We start from the raw sequence: 24,520 nt of genomic DNA, 5'->3' as shown, positions 1-24,520 counted from the left end.
CCTAATTAGTAAATAGAGTCCACCTGTGTGTAATTTTAATCTCAGTATAAATACAGCTTTTCTGTGAAGCCCTCAGAGGTTTGTTAGAGAACCTTGGTGAACAAAGAGCATCATGAAGGCCAAGGAATACACCAGACAGGTCAGGGATAAAGTTGCGGAGAAGTTTAAAGCAGGGTTAGGTTATATTAAAAAAAAATATATATATATATATATATATTTATATATCTCCAAGCTTTGAACATTTCACAGAGCACTGTTCAAGCCATCATCAGAAAATGGAAAGAGTATGGCACAACTGCAAAACTACCAAGACATGGCCATCCACCTAAACTGACAGGCCGGGCAAGGAGAGAGATCCACGGCTCAGGTGGGAGAATCTGTCTACAGGACAACTATTGGTCGTGCACTCCCCAAATCTGGCCTTTATGGAAGGGTGACAAGAAGAAAGCCATAAGAAGTCCCATTTGTGAGAAGCCATGTGGGGTGGGGGGGGGGGGGCAGCAAACGTGAAAGAAGGTGCTCTGGTCAGATAAGACCAAAATGTAAATGTTTGGCCTGTAAGCAAAACGCTGTGTGTGGCGGAAAAGGAACACTGCACATCACCCTGAACACACCATCCCCACCGTGAAACATGGTGTTGGCAGCATCATGTTGTGGGGATGCTTTTCTTTAGCAGGGACAGGGAAGCTGGTTAGAGTTGATGGGAAGATGGATGGAGCCAAATACAGGACAATCTTAGAAGAAAACCTGATGGAGTCTGCAAAAGACTTGAGGCTGGGGTGGAGGTTCACCTTCCAGCAGGATAACGACCCTAAACACACAGCCAGAGCTACAATGGAATGGTTTAAATTTAAGCATTTTCATGTGTTAGAATGGTCCAGTCAAAGTCCAGACCTAAATCCAATTTAGAATCTGTGACAAGACTTGAAAATTTCTCTTCAGACACACTCCATACAATCTGACAGTTTGAGCAAAAATACTAAGGAATGCTGAGTAGGGAGGGGTTTATCCTGGAGTGGCACACAGTTGCCAGTTGTTTGCTCATCCATTTCTATTTCACCAATAAGCGACAGTATAACCCACCCAGTGTTTCTCAACTCCAGTCCTCAAGGCGCCCCAACAGGTCATGTTTTCAGGCTCTCCATTATTTTGCACAGGTGATTTGATCAGTTTCACTGCCTTAGTAATTACCTCAGTTGTTTTATCTGAGGTAAATCCTGAAAACATGACCTATTGGGGCGCCTTGAGGACTGGAGTTGAAAAACACTGCTCTAGATGCACAAAGCTGGTAGAGACATAACCAAAAAGGCTTGCAGCTGTAATTGCAGTGAAAGGTGGTTCCACAAAGTATTGACTCGGAGGGCTGACTACAAATGCACGCCACACTTTTCACATTTATTTGGGGGGAGCTGATCATAGGTTCCTGCCCAGTGTTCTCTCATTGTAGGGGGTGGGGGTCGTCCCATACAGTCAGTGCATCTGGAAGTTCTCAAGTACTCTGGGCTGGGGTCTCGCCTTACAGTCTACAATGATCATAGTACAGGCAACCACACTAAGACTCTGTTTCCACTAGTATGACTTGTCACGTGACTTTGGACACACAAAGTGGCATGACAAGTCACAGCCCATTGATTTCAATGGCACCCGTTTCCATCTATGTGACTTTCAAAAAGGTATCTGCAATGCTTTGATGCGACTTTTGATGCAACTTTGATCCAGAGTGTGTAAAGTCACATCAAAGTTGCACTAAATCATGCCCATCAGTGCCGCACGCAGTGCCCATCAGTGCCACAGCATGCACACGGTGCCCATATATAATAGTTTGTTTGAGATTAGATTTGCAGCACTATAATAGCATATTAGAAATATATTTCTGAAGCATATTTCAGCTCAAGGCACATAATAGTTTAGAACACAATTTCTGCAGCATATTAAAGTTGAAGCCATATAACAGTTTGTAAAAAGTGTGTGTCTCTGTGTGTGCCATGTGCTGTTTTAGCCATGTGAAGTGAACATAACATACCCACCAGGCTTGCCGTCCTCTATCTCTCTCAGGCAGCTAGTAACCAAAATGAGACTGAAGATAGGAAGTTATCCTCCTCTGTCTGACCAAGGATAGGGTGGGGCTTGGCAAGACAAGGGTGGGTAGAAGGAAGAGTGGGCATGCCTGTGTAGAAGAGAAGGATGCCGTTTTCAGGAAGTCCCATGCTGAATTCAAATATAAGGAAATAAGATTGTCCCTGAAGAACATAAAGAAGCTGATTGTCTAGCTTTGATTACTTTCTAAGCTTGACAATCGGCTATACAGAAAATGAATAATGGTAAAGATATTTTACATATAATTAATAGAAACATTTTCATTTTTGACTGGACTTCCACTTTAATAGCGCATGGACATACTAAAACATACATATTTAACATACAAATTTATTGCATATGAGCGCTAAACTAGACTAGACATTGTTAATGTTGTTGTATAGTCTATATCGATGTTTCCCAACTCCAGTCTTCAAGGTGCCCCAGCAGGTCATGTTTTCAGGATATCCCTCAGATGAAATGGCTGTGGTAATTACTAAGGCAGTGAAACTGATCAAATCACCTGTGCAAAATAATGGATAGCCTGAAAACATGACCTGTTGGGGCACCTTGACGACTGGAGTTGAGAAACATTGGTCTATATCTTAACTTTCTAAAGCCCAAACTCTGCAGAAATATTTAGGCTGCCTTTTTTTTTCACCCCCTAAGGAAAAGGTAGCCCAAGGCGCAGCACCATACCGAGATGAAATGGACAGTCTTAAAAATCAAGTGGTAAAGTTGGAAATGGACAGAATAAAGTTGTCAAAGTCTACAGACCAGCAGTAAGTATAATCAGTTTTTGATGAAGTTGCAGCTGAGTAACCCTAATTTGACTTGTGAATATATTACAAATCTTTGTTTAATATAATCATCTGTAAGGATAATTGTAATCTATCTATCATCTATCAAGGTACACAAGTAATACTGTCAGGTTATATTGCCGTCTACAGGAGGATTGGACATTAGCAAACAAAGAACACTGTAGGCTTGCCCTGGATAATTCCTCAACTCTACCCAGTGTCCTAGTAGGAAAAAGATCCTTTTTTTAAGCTCTGCTGGGAAAAGGACTAATCATATTTAGCTAGGTATTTTCTTTCAATTTTTTTTTTCTCTTCAGTCAAGATTCCATACTACATTGCTGCTTGAGTTGTTCTTTAAATGGCAGCTGTCCAGATCATCCACCCTTCCTCGTTCTAGATTTGGAGGGCTGCACCCTGATACTGTTGGACTGGAAGTAACCTTCAGGCACTGTGGTCTGCACTAGGCACGTTCCAGAACCTGAGCTGGTAACTAGTTAGCCACAATGCACATTCCAGGTCCAGAGCCACTGGCATTTTACCCTTGCCCTGTCTCCGAAGACACCATGATTATGCCAATCTGGATGAGCAGCGGGAGCTATCCTGTTTGTACAGCTGGGCATCTTTGACTTTCCGGCTTTGCACTGGTTTTTCCATGGATTGACTGTCATCCACTGGGTGGAGTGTTGTCCTCTATGCTTTTTCCTACTGTTTAGCATAGAGAAAGCATTGCCCCGCTGCTGCTCCTGCTTGGCAAAAGAGCCACATGGATCTCTGGTCTGGTCCATTCTCACTGCTCGTCTACAGTGACATTGGTCTCCTCAGGCCTTCAGACCCACATCAACTACTAGTTGTTGGAGGGTGTGAGTACCTGAGGCCTTTGCCTTGTACCATGAGATAGTTTCATCACTGCCATGTGGTTGCAACATGTTTGCAGCTATACACAGTGGGAACGGTCCCACTGCAATGGGTTTCCTCAGCTCACATTGTCCTAAAGATTGTGAACATACTATGTACCTTTATCAGGGCACTGATGTCTGTAGTATGGAATCCTGCTATGCTATTGTTGGCTCTAAATCATAGGAGTCAGTCTTGGCTCTGAGTCTGCTTTGTCAGGGGCTTCTACTGCATTCACACTCACTTTGTGTTCAAATTCACCCCAATCCTTGTGGGGTGCTGACGGTAGACGCTCAAAGTTCACTCCCATATTACACTCTGATCTTACCAGTCTTAAGAGGCGGGGACGTTTTCCATCTGACTCCGTCCTCAGTCTCTCTGAGAGTGTCTGAGGAATCTCAGTCTTACAATACCTCAGAGTTACAAAAGGCAGCCAGTGTCCTGTAACCTGAACGTAGCGACATATACCCCATGATCTATGAATTTCCATGTCCTGTACTATACTCCAAGAATTTAACAAGAAGGTATGCAAACAAAAAAACACTTTCTTGGAGTCAGTTGAAGACATCTGGTCTTTGCCCCTCTGTGGTTATGATCATGCTCTTGGTACTACATGTGGGATAAAGGAGTTGTAATCTTCCAGATTTCGTTTGCCAGTGTTAATTCCTCCTATAGGTAGCAGTATAACCCAACAGTATTTCTTGTGAGAAGGGTTGTACATGGAGTACAAAAATCCTATTTGTCTTATATTCACCGACCGACACAACTCCTCTCTGTAACAAATGGGTTTTTAGCCTTATCACTAGGAGAATACTAGGCAACGTTGTAACACAACACTCAGAACTTAGTTCCGCCCAGGGGGGCAGTCCCTCTGGCTACAACCCTCCACCATCAGTTTTATTTTGCCTAGTAAAGAAAGGAGAAGGACCTAGGTGCCATGCGGGCCCACCGGACCGTGCTTTTTTTACGCAGAAGCTTGGGTTTTTGCGCAAGATGATTGATCCTGTGATCTACTATTAACAGCCAGCTGGATGACAGGCTGGATACCCTTATCCTTGTAGTCTCCCCAGTCCGGCCATCGACCGTGTGCAGGTCGCAGCTACGGCTCGGCAGGCCACGACATACCTCAGCTCCAGAGGTGGTCGTGAGCTTTTATGCTCCGGGGCGTACATATGACCGGGCTACTGATGTCTGCGTCACAGTATGCCGAGGCCAGTAGCTACCCTGTACCGATCAGGTGTAGAGCTACAATGGCATGTTTCCCAGCTCTTTAGGACTGGTAAGTACAGCTCTCCCTGCCTCGGCGGGGTTGAGCAGCTGGGCATTCCCTCACCTCCCTCTCTTCTCTTCCCTGTCCCTATTTTCCCTCCATAAGCGGCCCCTTCCCCCCTCTCCTCTGGGGAGAGCTCTGATGCAGACTCGGGTCCTGCTGATGCTGGTGACCCCTGCTCTGTCTTGTCGGATGACGCTGGCCAGGCCGAGTTGGTGGCTCGTTCCTTGTTTACGGTTGTGGGGTCAGCCGTGCAACCCGTACTGGCATTCGCACTTGTGTCGCAGACACTGACTGAGTGGGCAAAACTTTTGCACCACGAATTGGGAGAGCAACAGGCTTCCCCTGTCTGCGTGGAACTATCAGACCAACTAGTGCAACGCTTTAAGTATGTCTGTGACGTGGCCCTGGATACTCTCCCTCTGTTATCTAGGGCCTCACTGTCAGCTGTGGTGCTGAGGCGCCTAATTTGGCTAAAATGCTGGTCTGCTGACCAGGCATCCAAAAAAAGCCATGATGGATCTTCCCTTCCTTGGCGACCGGCTCTTTGGAGCCTCATTAGATGACATTATTAAAAATGCCACCGGTGGTAAGAGTACTCTACTCCCACAGGCCAGGAAGGCTAAGGAGCCACACCGTAGGCAAGGGCCCTCTTTTTTCCATTTTACAAATGGCTTTTTCATCCGCCTGGAGCTTTGGCAAAACGTCCCCACCCCGACAGGACGCCCAAAACGGTCAAAAACGTCCCTGGAACCGCAAGCCTATGAATAAAAGTGCTACCGAATGAAGGTTTGCCCCCACCCATGTCTCGGGTGGGGGGTCGCCTTCGGGAGTTTGCAGCCAGTGGTCCTCCCGGTTATCGGACCAATGGGTCTGCGATCTGATTTCCACAGGCTACAAGATAGTTTCTCTCTTGGCCGCCAAACAGATTCTTCCCCTCCAGTATCCCTGGTTCGCTGGGAGGCCCTGTTGGGGGCGTTAAGGGATTTGCTGAATCGCGGGGTGATTGTACCGGTTCTGGATTCGGAGCACTTCCAGGGATTCTACTCAAATTGGTTTGTGGTTCCCAAGAAGGAAGGGGTACGTCCAATCTTGGACCTAAAAGCCCTCAATCACTTTGAAAGTGAAGAGGTTCAGAATGGAATCGGTTCACTCAGTAGTCGCTGCACTCCATCAAGGGGACTCCCTGGCATCCTTAGACATCCAGGATGCGTACCTGCACATACCCATATGCCTTCGGCATCAAAAGTTTCTGCGATTTGCAGTCGGAAGCCCACTACCAGTTTGTGGCTCTTCCTTTTGGTCTGGCATCAGCCCCCCCGAGTCTTTACCAAGGTACTGGCTCCTTCGAGGCAGTACCTTATGCCCAGTTCCATACCAGAGTCCTGCAGAAGGAGATTTTGACAAAATGGGACAAATCTCAGTTGTCCCTGGATCTCCAGATCAGCCAGCCAGTCAGTCAGACTCTCTGATCTGGTGGTTGAGGTCCCTGGTGATTCAGTCCAGAAAATCGTTCCTTCCTCTGAAATGGACGGTGATCACAATGGATGCCAGTCTATCTGGCTGGGGTGGAGTGATGGGGGTTCAGTCGGCTCAGGGCCTCTGGTCGACAGAAGAATCAGAGTTGCCGATCAATCTGCTCGAATTGAGAACGATCAGGCTGTGCCTCTACACATGGTCGATGAGACTTCAAGGGCGTCCGATCAGGATACAGTCAGACAATGCCACGGCTGTGGCATACATCAATCACCAGGGGGGAACAAGAAGCTCAGCCGCTGGACAGGAGGTTGCCCACATACTTCGGTGGGCAGAGCGACGTGTACTGTCCCTGTCGGCCATTTACATCCCGGGAGTGGAGAACTGGCAGGCGGACTATCTGAGTCGACAGATGCTGAACCCAGGAGAATGGGCATTGCATCCGGAGATATTCAGGTTGCTGTGCCTGAAGTGGGGCACACCAGACATGGATCTACTGGCCTCCCATCTCAATCGGAAGGTGCCAAGATTCGTGTCCAGGACGAGATCTGTGGGCCGACGCGTTGGTGGCTCCGTGGGATCAGTATCAACTGATCTACGCCTTTCCTCCACTGAAACTGTTGCCACGTCAGCTTTGCAGAGTGGAAGCCGAGGGGATCCCAGTAATACTGGTTGCCCCAGATAGGCCTCAGTGTCCTTGGTACGCAGACCTAGTGCGTCTGGTGGCAGACGCTCCCTGGTGACTGCCATTGCAAAAGGCCCTCTTGTCTCAAGGTCCGATTCTCCATCCCGCTTTACCCTCGTTTCTTTAACGGCATGGCTATTAAGAGCCAGGTGTTGAGGAACCGGGGTCTGTCTGATTCGGTGATTCCAACTGTGTTGAGAACACAGAAATCCTCTTCTTGGAAGATATACCATCGTACCTGGAAGGCCTACATCTCCATATGTGAGGAGAAAGGATGGCATCCACGCTCTTTTACCATATCAAGGATCCTACTGTTTCTTCAGCAAGGCGTTGACCAGATTGGCATTAAGCACCATCAAAGGGCAAATTTCAGCTGTCTTTTTTTTTCAACGGCCCCTGACATCGCACTCCTTAGTACCTTCATTCAGGGGATATGACATGTAGTCCCTCTGGTGCGTCCACCATTACCCCCATGGGATTTGAACCTGGTGTTGTCGACACTTCAAAAACCGCCGTTTGAAAATATCAGGGAGATTCCCATGTTGACTTTTTTCCAAGAAAGTTTTCTTTCTAGTGGCCAGCACATCGGCCTGGAGGGTTTCGGAACTGGCGGCCTTGTCCTGCAAGTCGCCCTATCTGGTTATCCACAGGGATAAGGTGGTGTTGCGTCCTCAACAGTTTTTTTTTTTTTTTTTTTTTTTAACGAAAGTGGTCTCGGCTTTTCATATCACTGAGGACATTGTATTACCATCTCTGTGTCCTAAGCCGAAGCACCCTAAGGAGGTGGCCCTTCACGCTCTTGACGTGGTTAGGGCTCTGAAGGTGTATTTGTCTGCCACGGCTCCCTTTCGGAAGTGACTCACTGTTTGTTTGTTTCGGTGGCTGGTCCAAAGAAAGGCATGGCGGTCTCGTCCACCATTTCCAGGTGGATCAGACAGATTGTAGTACAAGCCTATGCCTTGAAGGGGCAGGTGCCCCCCTTTCCGTTCACGGCCCATTCCACAAGGGAAATCTGAACGTCTTGGTCCTTCCGGCACCAAGCGTCGGTCGCTCAGGTCTGTAAGGCGGCAACCTGGTAGTCTGTCCACACGTTTACCAAGTTCTACAAGGTAGACGTCAGTGCATCGTCTGATGCCTGTTTTGGCCGCAAAGTTTTGCAGGGGCCGTGTAGTTGCAATTGAATATGCAATAGATATTTTTTCCTGGTTTCCCGATTTTTTTTTTTTTTTTTTTTTTTTTTTTTTTTTTTTTTTTTTATGGTGGTTTTTCACGCACTGCTGTTTTTTTGTGGGTTTAGTTTCACTAGTTCCCACTTGCCATGGTGGATGAAGTTTTTATGCGGTTTTTCCCACCCCTCGTTTTGGCACGGCTTGGGGACGTCTCATTTGTTGCAGAGAGGAGCTGTGTCTGTCGGTGAATATAAGAGAAAATAGGATTTTTTGTACTCACCGTAAAATCCTTTTCTCTGTAATTCACTGACCGACCCAGCACCCGCCCCTCCTTTTTTTATCTTTACGTTATACTGCTTGTTGACGTACTGATGCTGCTTTGCAGGGTGGAGGGTTGTGTTACAACTTTTCCTAGTATTCTCCTAGTGATAAGGATACAACCCATTTGTTACAGAGAGGAGCTGTGTCGGTCGGTGAATTACAGAGAAAAGGATTTTACGGTGAGTACAAAAAATCCTGTTTTTCTTCTTACTTCATCTTTACAATTGTTCTCTTTTTCTTGATACAGAATAGCTTCCTTAAAGTCTTCTCTGGAATACAAGGAAGAATGCTTGAGGAAGACGAAAGAACAACTTAGGCGATCACATAAAGATGCCGATACTACCAGTACGTAAGAATATTTATAGTTTTTAAACTGTATATTGAGCTAAGGAAATACTTAGTTTTACAGAATCATTACATATACAGTAATGGCAGCGGTAGTACAATATCCACAGTTAAAATTGCAGTCTTGTGGAATTCATTTGCACATATGCAAAAGCAGTGATGGCTGGTGCTCCATTTTTTGGGGGTGGGAGGGGTGGCGTCAAACAAACCTAGCCACCTCACTCTCAAAACACCCCCCACCTCCCTGGCCAATCGGGTCTTAGGATCCACTTCCTGATTGGCCGGGAGGCGAAGCAGGAAGGCATTAGTGAATATTCGATAATGTTACACAACTGGGTGGGCTCTGTGCCCCCGGCCCACCTTTTCTGAAGCCAATTAGAGCCTCAGGCTCTAATCATGTGCTTTTAGAAAAAAAAATACACATTGAAATCCATGTGTCCGGCGCCCTGCATGGAGATTAGAGGCCGTGTGCATGGTTGGAGGGGGGCCAGTCCTTATGAGCGGGTCGCCACTGTGCAAAAGCAAAGCTGCTCAGAATACAGAAGGAATCTCATAGAGAGAGAGAAGGACCCAAGTGATTGTTGGCCATACCCTAGTACACAAGAGTGTAAAATCTGTGTATTAGGTTGATGGTGAATGTAACCCAACAACTTGATCCCAGATTTTATGACATTTAAGATGGGAGTTTTGTTTATCATAAATTACCTTCTCACAAGGAAGAACTTGATTCGCTAAAATAGATGTTTAGTCAAATACTGACTATACTAAAACTTGCTCCCACCTCCCTTGTAAGCCCTAAACTACCCTGTAAAGGAAAGATTCCTATACTTGCATATGGCTGAGGGCACTCTGGTCTGGTCACATAATCTCCCCAGCTTTAATAAAGTTGAGCGTTCCCTGATAATGGCTTTAATGCCTATGCAGTAACCTCACGTACATCTCTGGGGCATCTATTGTCTGCTGCCCCTCTTCTACACCGAAGCTGGCACTGGGAGCCAATCATGTGACCCGACCAGAGTCCTCAGAGTAGGTAAGCATAGACCTCTATCGCAGGGGTGTCCAACTTTATTTAATCGTGGACCATATCAGCAGTATGGTTGCCCATAAAGGACCGGTTGTAACTGGTGTGCACTACGTAGAGTTCGCAGGTTTCAGGGGTACCCTATGCACAAAGTTCAAGTACGATATGTACAGAGTGCAATTTGATGGGTATTCTAAGCGCAGAGTTTAGGGGTGCACTACGTACTGAAATGGATATGAACTACAGTCTAGTTCAAGGTTATCTGCTGCTATTTCTAATTAAAAAGTATAAATGTGCATGCACATTAGAAGTAAACACTGTCTGAGACACGTTCAGCTCGGTTACTTCTAACTTCTGATTTATTCGTGGGTGGTGTTAATATTTTATACAGAAAGATACGTCATTGCTATGTCAGTCTAATAGGTACATCTTACTGGTTAAAATACAAAAGCAATGGTGAAACTTGATGCTTGGATTTTGGCTGAAGCTGGTTCTGTTATCTCAAATGCATTCTTCTAACGCGTAGGATGTAGGGGGTGGACGCCATCTTAAACTCCGAACAGAGAGCCAATCTGTATACTACATAATAAGTAAGGAACATGTATACACATAAGCAAATAGACATTTTCTGATTATCATTATGTACATTAGATTCCTTCACAGTACAGTATGCATCCCCAAAGCTTCCCCGCATCTCTGCTCTCCTACCTGGCCCGGTTCTACTAACCACCCCCCACCCCCCGTTTTTAGTCTGCTCTGCTCTGCTTTGCCTTGCAGGGAGACTGTTCTTGCTCTCTGGAGATGTGTCCCCACCCTAAATGCATGGAGGAATCTGTTAGATTTGGGAGCCACTTCTACCCAGAAGTTCTGGGTATTGGGGCCACATGACCAGGTTGGGGCTGGATTTTTTGAGTTTGACATGCATGCTCTACAGGATTGTTAGAAAAGAGCTTAGAATGGGGGTGGGAACAGTTCCCCACTCCAGGACCCAATTACCAATCTAGGTGCCTCCAATTATGTGCATCAGCAACTGTCTCATATTAAGGACATCTACCAGATGTGTCTTTTTGAAGAGGGTCTCTCTAAAATGGAAAAACAGTATATGTCCATATAAAGCATAATATTGGTTAACTATGCAAAAGAAGGCCCTAGTAACCACCGTAGGAGTGAGGCTATATGAGCATTTTAGTAGAAAAATCGTTTTTGGCAAATTGATTCTACCAGCTACCTATAGGTACAGAGACATCACCTTGGGGGTCATTGGTGATGACCATACTTAAATATCTAAAGGAGGGGGAGTACATAAGGATATTTCGAGTTTTGGGAGAACCTGCTGTTCTGGTGTTGACCAAGTAGGTCTGTCTGTTTATATTACTATTCATTATTTCAACAGTTTGTTCTGACAAGAATGGCTCCATACCCTATCCTTTGACATGCGGAGGTGGTAGTGGCATTGTGCAGAGTACAACAATGCTTATGCTTCAGTCAGAAAATGCTTCTTTGAAAAGGGAAATTACTCACTACAGGAAAAAGTGCCATCAGCTATCAAGGTAAGACTTGATTACCCTCTTTAATAGAGAAAATCCCCGTGAAGGGTATGCTCATTGGTTTTATATATAATTACCCATTACGCATGAAAGTAAGCTTTCGCTGGGCATCGTTATAATATATTTGTGACACAAGCCTTCTATGCAAGCTGTGTCATAACTAAAACAACCTTGTCATGTCACCATTTGACGATTTTGTTTTAAAGTAAATGCACTGCAACACAAATTGCTGAAGAAAGGAGGGCTCCTAAAGAAAATGAGGCGTTAGTTTTAAATCTTTATTCTTACTCCTACTGAATAAGCACTTTACACTTGGTAATTTATCAGTAAAAATGGAAATCTATTACATATTAAGTCATTTTCTAAGGTAATGTGCAGTGGTTTCTTATCAGGTAAATTTATGTATAAATTGCATATGTACCGGTATGTTTTATGATTGGTTGCCAGCACTGTGTAGAGGGGGGACAGCTGACAAAGGATGCCCCATAGTAAGCTTATGGGTTGGGTCATTCCCCAGGCTCTGCAGCCGTTGTTGGTGGTCTGTCATAGGCAAGTATAAACATCTTTCCTTGCTTTTTGCATAAATATCTAAAATATCACTTTATAAGCGCCAAAATAAACAATACATTACCTTTTTAAAATAAAGGCTTGAAGGTATAAGTATATGTGCTAATCTGATATATCTCACAGCTGTTGTTTTTTTTGTTTTTTTTTAAGGAGCGCATCAACCACTCGAGAGGATGAACTTAAACTAAAAGACAGAAGTGTGGAAACGCCTTCAAATTTGTTTAGTTCATTAGCAGATGCATCACAAAGCAGCAGTGAGGTGTACAAACAAGCCACTGTCTCGCCACATAAATCTGACAATAAATCTGACATTCCACCCAGCCACATGCATTCACCTGGAAACACTGGAATGTACAGAAAACGTGCCGTGTCCCCAAGCAAGACACACATGCCCAAACCACAGATCATGTCCCCAAACAAGACACTCTTACCCAAACCTCAGGTGATGTCTCCAAACAAGACATTAAGGCACAGTGTTCCTGCCTCGTCCCCTGGAAAAACGGGGCCAAATAGAAAGCGTGCTGTGTCACCATTTAGAACTGAAGGCCAGTTGTTCAGTAACTTGACTGAATCACCACGCAAAAAGCACAGCTTGCCAGAACCTGCAGACATCCCTAAAGATAAATTATTTGAATGGTCCAAATCTTTGTCCTATTGTCCATCCAAGTTTTTTGACAACTCCACACTTGGCACTTTACCAGGTAATGATGGCTATGTTTATCATCTTGAAATGTAGTAGTAGTATAGTCCACTGTACTATTGTTCTTATTATGGCTTAGCATTTCCAACTCTACATGTTTAGATAACTCACTGTGATGTCCTGGCAACTCAAGCATAGGCAGTGGGCTACTGTTGTGGCTTTTGCACAGACAGCCCTAGTTTGGAACTTGATCACCTAGCCTTGATTTCGACCCCCTCCTTCACACTCCTTGTCTTAGCCCCACTGCTACTTTTTTTTTTTTTTTTTTTTTTTTTTATGAATAGCTAACACCATTGTTTTGTGATGCCTTCTTGAATGAATTACCCTGGTGTTTTTTACCCATTTTTAGAATACATGGTTTCAATCTTGGCCAATTCCTGCTGAACCAGCCAATATGCGAATGGTCTATGACAGCCTTAGGCTGGCAATGAATCTTGGGCTTGGAGGTCTAGTCTAATGCTACTAAGCGAGGATCAGAATTCTGAGTCTGGGATTTTATAACCCTCTGTAAAATCCATTGATCTTCCTGATGTCCTGAACAAAAAAAAAAATGATTATGCTTTCTAGGAGCAGCTAAAACTGTGCCTTTCCTTTCTGAGTGAAAAGGAAATAGCCCACAAGTGAAGGTACAATGCCAGTCTTCTTTAGTGTAATTACCTCCTAAGAACCATGACCTATACCAAGAGGTCTGCAGTGTCCTCAGTGACCACTTTGAGAAATCTGAATGAACCGGAGTACCACCTATCATATAAACATGGTGAGAAAACTTGCACTTAAAAAGTGATTGACAAAGATTTACTAGACTGATGTAAGAGCTATATATTCTGATTAGAAAGTTGTTTTATAGAATTATATTTTGGAAAAGTTGTTCTTGTGGAAATGGCTCTCATTTATCAATTATCTTGCTAAAGTTAAATATGAGTAGACCATGTACATGTCATGTTAGGAAGACTCTAGTGATGGTAAAATACAGTGCTGGAAGTACAGCAGGTGTTCCATAATGATGATCTATTTGCCTTATGCTTGCAAAGCTAGTCACTAAACAGTTCCAGGCTACTAACATCTGTCCTTGGCTCTTGAGGATTTTCCAGAAAAAAAGTAAATCCATACTAATGTTTTGTTGACAGATCGAGATCCACCTCCATCACACATTAACCCTTCAGATACTAACCCTTCTTCAGACCCTTGTGTAGATGCAGGTAACTGTGTTGGTTTATATCGTCACTTAATTTTTGTCAAGACCTGACAATCATTTAATGTGTAGTATTGGTATTTACCTGCAAGATTCTCTTATGTATTTACATAAAGATTTATCACAAATTTGGAAAAACCTGCTATAAATAGATTTGGAGGCAGGTTTTCAAACTTATATATACACGTTCAATAGTTGGCATAGAAGAATGTACTTACTGCACCCCTTACATTTCCTTGTCTGTAAAATATAGATCATGTTTTCTAAACTTAGCATGGACAAAAGTCAATTATGTCATTTGAATTGTAGACATTTTTGTAAAGGTTCATGAGAATTTCCCTTCAAACCATCCTACACTCGACACTGTCAAATCTGAGGCAATTAGCAGTACATTAAATGATTTTGCTTGTAAAATATTAGAACTGTTGTTAAATAGGCTGGGCTCCCATAGATGTTCGATTTCTGCTTTGTGAAGTGGAATTGTAGTTAAAAAAACCTGTAAAGCCACCCATTTATTTCCTGGTGAAAAGAAGTGAACCAATAAGGCAGGCCATACATTATTTAATTTTCTTGTACAATTTTCCTTTAGATTAACCAAAACAATATAAGATCTAAAAGGTCAAATTTAATGTGTAAGTCCACCCATACACTAAAATTACTGCATCTACAGACATTCACAATCTAACACTTGCTAACCTGTCTAGCCCTGTAAAGAAGAAACCTGTATACATAACTTTTTTGAAGCCGGTCTGATCCGATCCAATCTCCAGCGGCGGAAACTCTGCAAAAGGACACAGCCAACAACAGCTGTGAAATGAATGGGGATACAACGTCATCCATAGACTTACTATGGGGCTTCTGTTCTCAACAGTGTCCTCTGCACCCGCTTCCACAGCGAAACTGCAGCTGACAGCTCAGCATTGGGATCAGGTCGGATCGGGTTTCTTCTTTACTGGGCTAGATAGGTTAGTGTTAGATCGTGGATTTCTATTGTTGGGGTGGACTTTAAACACTTTCAATTTGTATGTAATCACACAGGCCGTTGCACTAAATGAAGGTAAGTCTAAAGGAAATTTAAATATGAAAATTGTATAATGTATGGCCAGCTTAGTTAGTATTAATACAGCTATTTTCTATGGCTTGGCACATGCACAGCTTTTTAATAGAGGTCGACAGATATGAGTTTTTCTCTGGCCGATGCCGATATTTAGAAATCATGGCGGCCGATAGCCGATATATGATGCCGATTTTTTATTTTGGGCCGATATGTTAGGCCGATTTTTATTTATTTATTTATTTTTAATCCCCCTTGATCTAACACACCTTTCCCACTGGGGCGTTTTTCAGGCGCTTTTGGGCTAAAAATAGCGCCTGTAAAGTGCCTGCAAAATGGCTCCCCTGCAGTCTGTGTGAAAGACAGAGTGCTTTCACACTGAGGCAATGCGCTGGCAGGATCTTAAAAAAAAAAAAGTCCTGCAAGCAGCACGTTTGGAGTGGTGTATACCGCTCCTCCACCACTCCTGCTCATTGATATGAATGGGCACCACTGCCGAAGCGCATGCAATGCGATTTGGCAGCGGTGCTTCATGGGCGCATTTAACCTCTTCCTTGGCCGCTAGCTGGGTTATATGTGCCCCACTAGCAGCCAAATAGCACTGCTAAAATGATGGTAAAGAGCCGCTAAAACTTGCGTTTTACCATCAACGCCTGCCCGCTCCAGTCTTCATAAGTGATACAGAAAATTTCTTACATTTAAACATTTATTAAACAAAACAAACCTCCAGTTTACTTGTATGTATGATTTAGATAACAAAAAAAAAAAAAAACTATATATTAAATAAAAACAGGTAGTCAAAACTTTTGGACAAAAAAAAAAAAAAATGGGCTAACTTTACTGTTTTTATTTTATTTTTATTTTTTAAATGGTGTATTTTTTTTCCAAAAAAATGCATTTGAAAGACCTCTGTGCAAATGCCGTGTGACATAAAATGTTGCAACAACCGCTATTTTATTCCCTAGGATCTCTGCTAAAAAAATATATATCATTTTTGGGGGGGTCTAAGTGATTTTCTGGCAGAAAATACAGGATTTTTACTTGTAAGCAACAAGTGTCAGAAAAGATTTAGTCTTTAAATGGTTAAACTGAGAACTTCTACACACAGAGATGACTTCATTCATTCACTGAAGTGTAAACATTGTATCATTTTGTTCTTTTCTTGGCAGCCTGCTCAGAGAGGAGGAAAGGGTTGCTATGACGACTCAGTCAACTTGCACTGACTTCTATACAGAAGTCATTTCAAAGTCCCGCTGTAGTTCTAAATCGGCTTTTTATCAGCACAATCGGCCGATGCCGATTATTAAAAAAACGGCAAATATCGGCCGATATATATCGGTCGACCTCTACTTTTTAACCACTTGCCAACCGCGCTATAGCGGAATGATGGCTTCAGTGCGGCCCGCCACTTCTGGGAGGTCGTCGTATGATGTCCTTCCATGATCACCCCCACTGTGGCACACCCTGTGATCACTATGTCTTTAGGACACAGCTGATCACACATTAGGGTAAAGGGCCAATCACAGCGGCCCTTTATCACATGATCAGCTGTGTCCAATCACAGTTTATGAAGTAAACAGAAGCTGGTTTTCCCATTCCTTTCCTCACACTGGCTGCATGAGGGAGAGGAGAGCCGATAACCGGCTTGTGTGAAAGGGAGATTTTACACTATGTAGTGTCCTGATTATCTTTCCCATCATGTCGTTGGAGTAGCTCAATGTCACCATAGTTACTGTGATTACTGTGGATTTTTTTTTTTTTTTGTGTCCCATGTACCATGTGATGGAAGTGGGCCCCAATCACAGCTTTGGCAACACAGCTGTAACCACTTTGTTGACATTTTCATTGTGGAGGATGCCGATGTGCGCTCCTAAACCTGGTTCAGGTACATGATTGTGCCAACCTGCCACAGTATATGTACTGTCAGGTCGGAAAGTGGTTGTAAAGACACAGAAGGTTTTTTATCTTAATGCATTCTATGCATTAAGATGAAAAACCTTCTGTGTGTAGCGGCCACCCTAATACTTACCTGAGTTCCATCTCAATCCAGCAACATTGCACGAGTTCCTCAGCCATCCGGGACTCTCCCTCTTGAATGGATGAGACACAGCAGTGGCGTCATTGGCTCGCACTGCTGTCAGTCAGCCAATCAGGAAAGGGGGTGGGGCCGAACTGCAACCCAGTGTCTGAATGGGCATAGGGATCTGCGGCTCGGTTGACCCCATAGCAAGCTGCTTGCTGTTGTGGGGGCTATTGGTAGGAGGGAGGGGCCAGGAGCACCATCGATGGACCCAAGAAGAGGAGGATCTGGGCTGCTCTGTGCAAAACCATTTCAAATATCACACGTTTGTTATTTAAAAAAAAAAAAAACAAGGCTTTACAATCACTTTAATATGGACAGGGTAAGAATAGGTTAATTCATAACAAACATAATTGGAAAATACCACCTTATTGTCACTAGATTGAGCTGATTATCTTGGGAAAGAAATGCATCTTATTAAGCATAGAAAATACAAATTCTAGAGAACTCAATGGCAAAAATCAAAGATCCGTAGTAACAATGAATACGTTTTTATCTGCTCATTCCTTCCAGCGTTCTCTAGAAAAATACACTTATTGCTTACTTGCACTATTTTTTTCTTGACGTGTGTGTGTGTATGTATATGTGTATATAATATATATATAATATAATCTGCAGTTACCTGTGTTTGGATAATCTTTAAACTGACTAAAACATTTTTAGTTTTCCCATGCTGTACCAAGCCCATGTTATCAGTCAAAAAATAAACCTCTTCCTGTGTAGGGCAGTATGTGGCCTTTTGTGTACTGTATTAAATCCTGCACCAATTCCCACTTCACAATCATTTTGTCCCTAGAGTATGGGGGTTATGCATCAACTTGAGTATTGCACTGAGCTGTCATAGGACCTAAAATACATTTTCTCACTTTATTTCTGTTTTCTAGATGCAGATTCAGATCCAAACAGTGGAATTACTACTGAAACAAATGAAGTTAACAACTGGTGGGATCGAGGAGACAAAAACAAGAATGAATGTAAAACGTCCTAAGTGACTTTGCACAACAAATAGCACAGAGATCACTACAGCGTTGTCTGCACAAAAATTAGATGTGCCTCCTGAAATTCTAGAAAGTGTTCATAGGAATAACTACTGGAATCCATAATACTCACATTATTATTTTTATAAATAAACACACCCGTCATGGTTGGGGATTGATTAGAAAATGTTTGAGTTTTATTAGTGAATTTTGATAATGAACGTGTCACGTTCCTTAAATGTGTTTATATGTATGTCTTATTGTACTTTGTCTGTTCTGGTATACTTGTGATCCTTGTCTTAATAAAGTGCAATATTTCTTGCTTTTACTGATTTCAGATTTTGTTTGCCTGAGTATGACTTAAGAGTACCTGTAATATACCAGTAAAATCAGAGGGCAAGTTAGGATGATAGAAACTGTGCTTGGTTTTGCCACAATAAAAGCGTTTGCATATTTTGGAAGGTTTTGTCACCATGGCAGCCATCTGGTGGTTGATTCTTAATTGTACAGTACAGGACACAGGATCTTGAATTTTTAGTATTGAGTTATATAAAGTTAACAATGAGTTTGAACACTGGCAAAATGGCCACAGGGCCATCACCCTAAACCCTTCCACTCCCAGCTAGACTTTTTTTTTTTTTTTTTTTTCTAGTGTCCTTTGGTGATGGACTTTCATTCATTTCATTAAGAGAAGTTTACCTCTATCTCGCAGAGGATTTTATTACAAGATGATTCTCCTATCAAGATTCCTGCTGCATCATGGCCATTGTAGCTCCTACTTTAGCTTCTGGATCAGCTGACTCATCAGCAGAGTCTTGGACTATGTATGTGGATTCCACCTGATTGAAGAAGCAAGGCTGACTTGCAACGTTACTGAATAGCACTGAATCCTGCTGTAGGCACCCTCCTTGGCATGCAAGGAGTTTGCTGCAGGGTACTTTAAAGCTGCAGCACCATGGCCTGCTAATCTGTCTGTTTAATCCTGCCTGCAGAAGCTTCAGTGGTGACTACAGGAAAAAAGCCCTTTAAACATTCATGCCCAAAGTGCCTCTCTCTCGACTAACCTTTTAGGAACTGAGAGCCAGAAGAACCAATTCTAATGTTCTATTTAAAATTGGTACCATTCATGTACTTGCACAGCTATAGCCAGAGCTATTGCCCCTCCGCAACCCTCCCTTCTGTGGTGCCTAGTGAACCGATGCTCCATGTGCCGCCTCTTTCATATTGGGTTACAGCAACTCCACATTCTGACGCCTCTCTGGGTGCAACGGTGGACTGGCAACAACACTTGTGGCACAGTATATCGATTTTCAAATTTTGGTGCCTAAACCGATTAATTTAGGATGCACTTGGCCGAAACGACAACTCATATATATATATATATATATATATATATATATATATATATATATATATATATATATATATATATATATATATATATATATATATATATATAATTTGACTTTTTAATTAATATCCTGAATTTGCATGAATATGAATTTTGTCGGCCATTATCGGCATCTTTAGCGGAAGAAGAGCTCAAGAAAAATGCATCCCTTTTAAATTCTATGTATGTCTTCACACTGGTCCATTTTAGTTCCATTGTGGTGTTAAAAATCCTGCTTCCTGCATTTTTGGTCAGTTAAGAAAAAACTGCACCAAAAAAAATGCACCTACCCGTTAAAATGCAGCAAGAGAGCATCAATAATGCACTCATGTTGCATTTTGGGCACCATTATCAGCCTTTTTTTTTTTTTTTTTTTTTTTTTTAAAGCAAACTGCTTATCCCATTTTCGACCGATTCGTTTTCAGCTGCTGAAGTTTCAGTGCATCCCTAATTATGAAGAAAATATGATTTTTAGAATTACCAGTTAAATACTTCTGCTTTTCTGTTCTTACAATCTCTCCCAATTGCTTGCCATAAAACTGAGGTTAGGTGGGAGTGGCAGTGGAAAGAACACTAGACATCCTTATGCAGAAGATTTCTATAGGATCTGCCTTTGTACATCATGGGACATGCTTCATTACAGGTAAATTAGGCCACTAAGGCTATAGATTATTTTATTCCCCAGCAATATCCTATTGAGTGGTTCCATTAAAAAGTGAGCCATATGCAGATCTTTCATGTTTTAACAAAACGTTGTCCTTGTAGAGGACTTCCTGATAATTAAAAGCCCTTTCCATGGCCTTACTCTCCCTTGCAGGCCCAGCCCTGCAACCTGCTGTTGCCACCTGGCAGACCTTGGATGTCTGGTCCAAGAACATGTCTCGGAACTCCTGGATCTATCTCAATGGATTCTTCTGTCCATCAACACCTGGTGCTCGGGCCTGTGGCCCTGTTCTATAGTGTTGATGGGATTACTGGATATTATTTGCTTAATGTCAGAGTCTCTTTTAGTGCACATGAAACCCTTTGGCTCAAAGGTTGGTCTGTGGAACTTTAGTGCAAGGAATGTCTATTGTGTATGCCCTTTTGATGAAAAATCCCTGGACAAGTTTATCACCCCCCGTACTTCTGCTGATCTTGAGGTCTCGGGGCTCCAGCAATCCAGGTATTTGAAATCCCCACTATTCTCCCTGTTCTCCATCAACAGTTCTAGGATAACCTAGATTGGTGCTCTAACCCTTTAACAGTAGTTTTTTTGTTTCTCCAAAACCTGGGCTGTGCTATAAAATACAGGTTTCCAAAATGGAGATCTGTCAGCGGTGTACTCGAGCTGCAATTCCATGGCCTTGTACTGCACTGCATCTGAGATCTGTGTCGGAGTGGTTGAAAAACTGCACTGGTAACACATTTGTGTTAGGGATTAGAGTATTTGCTACAAGTGGATGGAGAACAGGACTAGTGTTAAGAGGGGGTGTTTAACCACTTAAGCCCCGGACCATTTTGCTGGCCAAAGACCAGAGCACTTTTTGCGATTCGGCACTGCGTTGTTTTTTTCCCACAAATAGATCTTTCTTTTGGTAGTATTTCATCACCTCTGCGGTTTTTATTTTTTGTGCTATAAACAAAAAATCAACAATTTCGAAAAAACGCATTTCTCTTATATTCACCGTCCGACACAGCTCCTCTCTGTAACCATTGGGTTGTTATGCCCTATTACTAGGAGATACTAGGCATTAGTTGTAACACAACACTCAGGACTCTTAGTTCCGCCCAGGGGGTGGTCCCTTGGGCTACAACCCTCCAGTCTGCCAGACAGACCTCAGGTTTATTTTGCCTAGTGAAGGAGAAGGACCTAAGAACCCTGCAGGTCCATCGGTTCGTGCTTTTTTTTTTTTATATGCAGAAGCTTGGCTTTTTGCGAAAGATGAATGGTCCTGTGATCTACTATCAACAGCCGGCTGGGTGACAGGCTGGATACCCTTATCCTTGTAGTCTCCCCAGTCCAGCCATTGAGCTTGTGCAGACCAGAGCTCGGCGCTGGGTCAGCCACAACGAAACCTCAGCTCAAGAGGTGATCGGTGAGCTTTTATGCTCCGGGGCACACATGACCCGTCTACTGATGTCTGTATCACAGTGGGCCGAGGCCAGCAGCCACCCTGTACTGATCAGTGAGTACTGGAAGGTGCCTGTGAGGTTTTTCTGATGTCTAGGTGTGGGCGAGGGCAGCATGCCTTCCTGGTCTTCAGCGGCCATTTTCCTAGTGATCTCCTATTCAGGACACTGGTGGCCATTTTCTGGAAGCCTGAACATGGTGTTTTTTTGTTTTGTTTTTTCAGTGTTCTCCAGCAGCAGCATGTGCTCTTACAGCCATTTTCCCTGTGTTTTATGTCTTTTTGCTAGGCGACCGTTTTATTGAAGCCTGAGCACATTTCAAAGCGGTTTGGCGCTAATACAGGCTGCCATCGACACACAGCTTTTGTTTCCTCTGCACCTTGGAGCCCACAGGGTCTACAGGCATTGCTGGTGGGACAGCGCAGAACTCTTCAGGGTGGCGAGTCCAGCAGGAAAGAGCCCCTGACAGCAAGCAGGGTGGGACTGTCACTGGCCTAAGTCGGGTGGCATACAGGGTAGGGTCAGCATGGCTTCAGAAACTGGTGTTTCTTCCCCCGAAATCCAGGCAATTGCAACCGGGTCACCTGCAGACTGTGCAGTGCCCATGGACATCCTGACGGCGATCCTCAATTCGTTCGTCGCCAAGATAGAGGCTGTGCGTGGGAGGAAAGGTGCACCTAAGCGCCCCCGTCCTCTGGGGAAAGCTCTGAGGCTGACTCGGGTCCTGCTTAGGCTGGGGACCCCTGCTCTGTCTTGTCAGGCGACGCTGACCAGGACATTGAGGATGAGTCTGGGTCCAGGCGCGACAAATCGCTTGTTGGAGCACTTATCACAGCTGTGTGTGATACCCTGAAAATTCAGGAGCCAGCAGATCCCTCTGCTGATGTAGCGGCCCCTTTTGGGTCCCACAAGCCAGCACGTTCTCCTAAGGTGTTCCCGTATCTGACTTATTTTGACAAGTTCATTTACAAGGAATGGGGTCGCCCACATTGGACCTTTTCGGTCCCCAAATACATGGCGGTGCATTACCCTTTTGAGGAGAGCCTTCTCAAAAAATGGTTGGCTCTTCTGGTCGTGGACCCCCCAGTATCCAGGTTAAATAAAGTAACCACAATCCCAGTTGAGGGGACTTCTGCATTCAAGGATCCCATGGATAGGAAGGCCGAGGCAGGGGCTCCCGTGCGACCAGTACTGGCATCCGCACTTGTGTCGCAGACACTGAGTGGGCAAAACTTTTGCACTGCGAATTGGGGGAGCAACAGGCTTCTCCTGTCTGCGTGGAACTAGCAGACCAACTAGTGCAAGGCCTTAAGTACGTCTGTGACGCAGCCCTGCATACTCTCCCTCTGTTATCCAGGGCTTCAGTGTCAGCTGTGGTGCTGAGACACCTGATTTGGCTAAAATGCTGGTCTACTGACCAGGTATCCAAAAAAGCCCTGACGGATCTTCCCTTCCTTGGCGAAGGAACCCTACTCTCACAGGCCAAGGAGCCACGCCCTAGGCAAGGGCCCTCTTTTTCCGCTTACAAATGGCTTTTTCGTCCGCCCGGAGCTTTGACAAACAGGACGACCATGGACGGTCAAAAACGTCCCTGGAATTGCAAGCCTACCAAGCTTGCGAATAAAAGTGCTACCGCACGAAGGTTTGCCCCCACCCATGTCTCGGGTGGGGGGTCGCCTTTGGGAGTTTGCAGCCCGGTGGTCCTCTCGGTTATCCGACCAATGGGTCTGCAATCTGATTTCCACAGGCTACAAGATAGTTTCTCTCTTGGCCGCCAAACAGTCTTACCCTCAAGCATACCTGTATCCCCGGCTCGCCGGGAGGCCCTCTAGGGGGCAGTAAGGGAACTGCTGAATTGCGGGGTGGTTGTACCGGTTCCAGAATCGGAACACTTCCAGGGATTCTACTCAAATATTTTTGTGGTTCCCAAGATGGTAGGGGTACGTCCAATCTTGGACATAAAAACCCTTAATCACTTTGTAAAAGTGCAGAGGTTCAGAATGTAATACAAAGGTACAAGGTAGACGTCAGTGCAGGCGGCCGTATAGTTGCAATTGAATCTGCATTATATGTTTTTCTCTTTTCCTGTTTTTTTGATAAAAACAGTGTTGTTAAGTTAGTGCGCTGTTGCATTACATTCCGCAGTTTTTTGTGGGGTTATGGGTAGGGATGCACCAAAATTTCGGCCGCCGAAACATATCGGCCGAAAATGGCCCTTTCGGCAAAAAGCCGAAAGAGAATTTGTCGATTCTGGTGCCAAAAATGGGGTGGGGCTTGCTGGGCTTGGCCCCGCCCCCGGTGCCGCCCATCACGGGGGTGTCATTCTGTCTTTAGCTCTCCTCCTCCCCTCCCTCCCTCACCCATGCTGCAGTCAGCCTGTGGGGTCTGGCTCTAAATTCCCCCTCTCCACAGCGGTGGCTGCATAGGTCTCCTCAGCCGATGTGTATATCGGCTGTGCAGGAGCTGAGCACGCTGTTTACTGTGAAAGTAAAGGAGAGGCATCTAGCAGTGTGTGCTGTGCTCTCTGCCTCCCCCTAGAGTGCAGTACCCAGCATGGAGATTAATGTGCTGCAGCTGCCAATTTAAAAAGACTGCCATATATATATATATATATATATATATATATATATATATGTATGTATGTATGTGTTCTGTGTGTGTGTATATATATATATATATATATATATATATATATAATGTGTGTGTGTGTGTGTTTCTATGTGTGTGTGCGCGCGCGCATGTATGTTATATGTGTGTTATATGTATATATGTATGTTTGTTTGTTTATATATATATATATATAATGTGTGTGTGTTTATATGCACTGGTGAGGCACAGGCAGTC

General features: G+C 44.0%; 1 protein-coding gene across 5 annotated transcripts in view; it reads left to right on the top strand.

The window, feature by feature from the left end:
• CENPE (centromere protein E) overlaps positions 1–18,506 on the top strand; it is a 151,581-nt gene extending 133,075 nt beyond the window's left edge. For 4 of the 5 annotated variants that reach the window (XM_077476655.1, XM_077476653.1, XM_077476656.1 and 1 more), the window contains 6 exons: positions 2,746–2,858; positions 8,939–9,036; positions 11,451–11,607; positions 12,322–12,872; positions 13,999–14,070; positions 18,082–18,506. In XM_077476655.1, coding sequence (XP_077332781.1) covers positions 2,746–2,858; positions 8,939–9,036; positions 11,451–11,607; positions 12,322–12,872; positions 13,999–14,070; positions 18,082–18,185 — 1,095 coding nt within the window. In that variant the 3' untranslated portion in view covers positions 18,186–18,506. The remainder of the gene's footprint in view (positions 1–2,745; positions 2,859–8,938; positions 9,037–11,450; positions 11,608–12,321; positions 12,873–13,998; positions 14,071–18,081) is intronic. The other variant, XM_077476654.1, reaches the window with a different exon arrangement.
• The last annotated feature ends 6,014 nt before the right edge of the window (positions 18,507–24,520 follow it).

This window comes from Lithobates pipiens, unplaced genomic scaffold (genome assembly GCF_037356315.1).
Source record: "Lithobates pipiens isolate NorthernLeopardFrog02 unplaced genomic scaffold, aLitPip1_a1.2 Scaffold_13, whole genome shotgun sequence".
NCBI lineage: Eukaryota > Metazoa > Chordata > Amphibia > Anura > Ranidae > Lithobates > Lithobates pipiens.
Note: the sequence above shows the minus strand (reverse complement) of the source record. Positions and strands in the feature narration are given on the sequence as shown.